The sequence below is a fragment of the Penicillium robsamsonii genome (assembly GCF_028829455.1).
Source record: "Penicillium robsamsonii strain IBT 29466 chromosome Unknown utg000003l_segment0_segment0, whole genome shotgun sequence".
Taxonomy (NCBI): domain Eukaryota; kingdom Fungi; phylum Ascomycota; class Eurotiomycetes; order Eurotiales; family Aspergillaceae; genus Penicillium; species Penicillium robsamsonii.
In genome coordinates, this window is record NW_026643221.1 from 1,735,383 (window position 1) to 1,739,235 (window position 3,853).

The following is a 3,853-nucleotide window of genomic DNA, read 5'->3' on the forward strand; positions in this document are numbered from 1 at the left end:
GGTATTTTCAACTTGACATCCAGGGCATCCGAGGCGTATGGACGTTCCATATCAACGATGAGATCATAGCTGTTGGCTGAACGCCGTCATTGCTACTGGGTACAAGCACTTTTCTTTTTCCTGTTTTTGCCCTTTGAGCCGGACACACGTCATTTTTCCTTTTCCTTTTCAACAACCCTATTCATGCATATCCCGGGCAATACTACGGCGAGAAGCCCTGGATGTCAAGTTGAAAATACCTACCAAATCCCGTGTGGTAAAATACCCCAAGAAATAGCATGGATGTGGAAAAAAAAAGGACAAAGCGTCATGGGCTATACCGTCTACCACTCGACTTGCAGCATTCAATTTGTCTGTCTTTTCCAAGACCTAGACATAGAAAAAAAGGAAGACACTTTCATGATGTTCTCTTAGAAAACATCAACATGCATGAATAGTTCGCTATGTCAACAACTATTCTGGGCCACGTTCCAGGAAACAAAAAAAAAGCAAACAATCATCGAAAGCTAAAAGCCAACGACGGTGCAAAGTCTCATTTCAAGGTCGAAAGCCGAAGAGTGCGACGTTCAGCTCTCGTCTTGGATGTGTTGAAGGGCGATGTGGATGTCCTCGTTCGACGCCCCGGAACGAATGAGCGAGATGATCCGAGCGATGGACTCGCTATGAGCGTCACGAATGACGGCGACCAAGTCTTCCAGGAGCTTCCGGTAGTAGTTCAGGTCGACTTCCTGCTGAAGGATCTCCTGACGGCGCTCAGGTGAGTCGTTGGTGTGTTCGCTGTGGGGAAGTCACGAGTTCTCAGCTTTCAGTCATCTAAGCGTTGCCGAGAAGGGGGATTGTTTACGGGCAGATGCGTTTGGGAGGAGAAAAAAAAGTGAGATAGGTAAGAGAGAATAAAGGTTTGTTGCAATTTGGGCGGGAAAATGACTACTCACCTTGCATTCTCCCTGCCTGACGACTCGGTCTGGCGGCCTCCGTTGCGGTCTTCGGGGGCTCCGCCGTTTGTGGAGTTGGTTGCGGTGCGGTCTGACATCTTGAGTTGAACTGAGTCGGGTGTGCTGTCAAGGGTTTCTGTCCTATGTGGGAAAAAGGCTTGGGGATGATGGATGATCTTGGGCTATCGTGTTCGAAGCTGATCATATGAGGGTTCTTGGTATTCTCTTGTGTCTACCTATAAAATATCACGACTTCATGGCGGTTAACAAGCAGACTACAAACGTTGGGAAGTATAAATATTGACCAGGTAGGAGGGGTTTTTGGGCGGGAGCGGTCGGCCATACGTGTTTATAGGCACGTGTCACCCGACTTGGAGATAGATGGCCTTATACATAGAATCCATAGAAAGGTGGGAAGATGGGACTCGACGAAAGTCGACAGGTCAAAGAGAGAAAGGTGGGACCTTTAAAAAGATGGTATTTGGGGGATACCCTAGGCAGATTGCCGCCAGTCTCAATACAAGGCCGAAAAGACTTGAGGCGAGAAATATCAGACCAAGTATACTTATGAGTTCAAGCTCTCAAGCCTATTTGATTAACATATTTACCTAGTAATTTCAGTGGAAAAGAAAGCTAAAAAATCAAAAAAAAAAAATTAAAAATTGTATTGTTCACGATTCTGAAGACCACAAATGGGCCCGGATAACATTGCCAGCCAATCGTCGATGCTCCACGAACGTCCGAGTATCATATTTAGACCATCCTGAGCTCGTGGTTTTTCTATTATTATTATTTTCCAAATTCGGATTTGCTGTGGATTAATTCTTGATTCCAAAGAGGCAAAGACATCCTTCTTGGATCCGTGGCGACTTGCACTTTCTGCAAGTAGTTGGAGTCGCGCAGTGGCAATGATTTGCACACTTTTGTTCCAAATAGATCCCAGGAGATAGGAGCAGCCAATTGGCACGGCTCCAATTGCACTTTACCTGGGGGAGACTTGAATTAACAAGTAGACTGACTGCAAATTTAGTAAAGATGAAACTCGACCATCTATCACAATGATTCGTTCAAACATGTCGACCTTTTCCCTATACCTCGAAGCGGAAGCTGTGAATACTGGTGGACGATCTGCGGAATGTGGTCTCGTTCAGTCGCAACCTGAACGGTTTCCTTGGGCACTCCTGGAAACTCATGTTCTGTTTCCTCTCAACAGAAAGGAAACACATTGAAGAGGTAATGTTCTGTCTTTCAGCTTTCGTCTACAACATACGGGTAGAAACTGTATGCTGACTCCCGAGGTCGCTCTTTCCGTTTAGGATCCTTTGTTGGCGCCTTCTGTTTCTCCGACGTCGGGATTCAAGTTTCCTGTTCCATCTCCTCTGCCGATAATTGAATCCTCCATATTCACACTGTATACATTGTATATTCGACCGCACCTATAAGGTTGAGCACAGCTCTTCTCGACATTCCATGATCCCGAAGATTTCGCTCCCACCACGACCCTCCGAAGTTTGAAACATGAGCATCACACCTTGAATGTCTTCTAGGACCGTCTAGGCCTCGGTTGCTGGCCGTCAAATAGCAAAACAGTGGTCACATAATAGCCTGGCTGTCCGGTTATGGGGGCCGTGGGCGCGACTGGATGGGCGGGTCGGTTCATCAAATACTCCAGAAATCACTCAGTCTGGCAGTGTCTGGGGATTGGATCAAATACCGCAACTCGAGGATTTGACACAGAACCAGTATTTGACGTTTGAGTCTTGCGTTGGTTTGTCCATGATAGACCACCCAACCCCATCCCTGGCTTGATCGCCTCCTATGCTTCTGTGAGAGTGCGTTGTGGCACCTGTTCTTTATACCAACATTTTTCTTTTATTGGTCCATATGGAGCAGATTATTATTGCCGCTGTATACCATCTCTTGAGTCCGATGGGCCATCTCAGCTGTTTCCGTTGTCGCCTTCGTCGTCACATCTGGGATATTTGTGGGGGTATTTCCAGGGCATATGGGATTGATGGAGGTGTTTCTTGGAACAGTAACGGGGGCAGGAACGGGGATGAGGACGAAAGAAGTGAGCGGTAGTACAGTACGGGCCATGGGCACCGTCATCGAACTATTCTTTGTGGACGTCGTGGGTCGTCTTTGTGCATCAGCTATGCAGTATATGTGGTTCTGTGGCTGTTCAGGCCAAGGGTGATGATGTCTGTTGACCTTGCAATATATGGGGAAGTCCGTGTCTGAAGACCGTCTTTGGGTCGGACGTCAGCTTGAAGAGAGTGTCTCATGGCCACATACTACAGAACACCGTGATCTTCTCTCAGCCAAACGCGATAAGGGGAGCATTGGTCGGTGACTTGAGGGCATTTTATTCGGGCCATGCCGAAGATTGCTTTGGTGTTGTCGGGCTTTCGGCGGGGGTCGTGATGGGCATCGATGTTGGCTTTTTGCACCGCGAAAACGTGTCATCCTGGTTTCTAGACATCCTGGAAATAGGCAACGCTGTCATCATCCTATCTGTCTATGTCAGTCATTACACAGCACGGTCGGTAAGCTAACCTCCCGGGGCCATTTGGTCAGCTCGATGTACGCCCAAGGCAGTTTCTTCCCGTGGTCGTTTCGCCGTCAATATGAGCCTTCCTGGTGGTGTCAATAGGAGGCCTTGGCGATCGTATGTCAAGCTGTCTAGTTATAGATTAAAAGCCATCCTGTTTACTAAGCCTCCATCTCTTTGACAATATATGATTGGCGTGGTAGGTAGGATTGAAATTTAGCAGAGATATTGATAATGGGGAAAATTAATCGAGAAATTATTATCTTAATTTAATTGATTTCATACAGCTTTCTAGCGGTAATAACTGGGCGAGGCACATATGCCCTAAATAGTAGGATTACATTCGAAGACATTAATGATAGTTTTA

The 3,853-nt window shown here is 46.9% G+C and overlaps 1 protein-coding gene across 1 annotated transcript; it reads right to left on the reverse strand.

The window, feature by feature from the left end:
- Positions 1–566: 566 nt before the first annotated feature.
- On the reverse strand, positions 567–1,033 carry N7447_005381 (uncharacterized protein; the record flags this gene model as incomplete). The annotated part of the gene is made up of 2 exons (XM_057229643.1): positions 567–777; positions 936–1,033. 2 exons carry the CDS (start codon positions 1,031–1,033, stop codon positions 567–569), a joined length of 309 nt encoding a protein of 102 aa, XP_057084733.1.
- Positions 1,034–3,853: the final 2,820 nt, after the last annotated feature.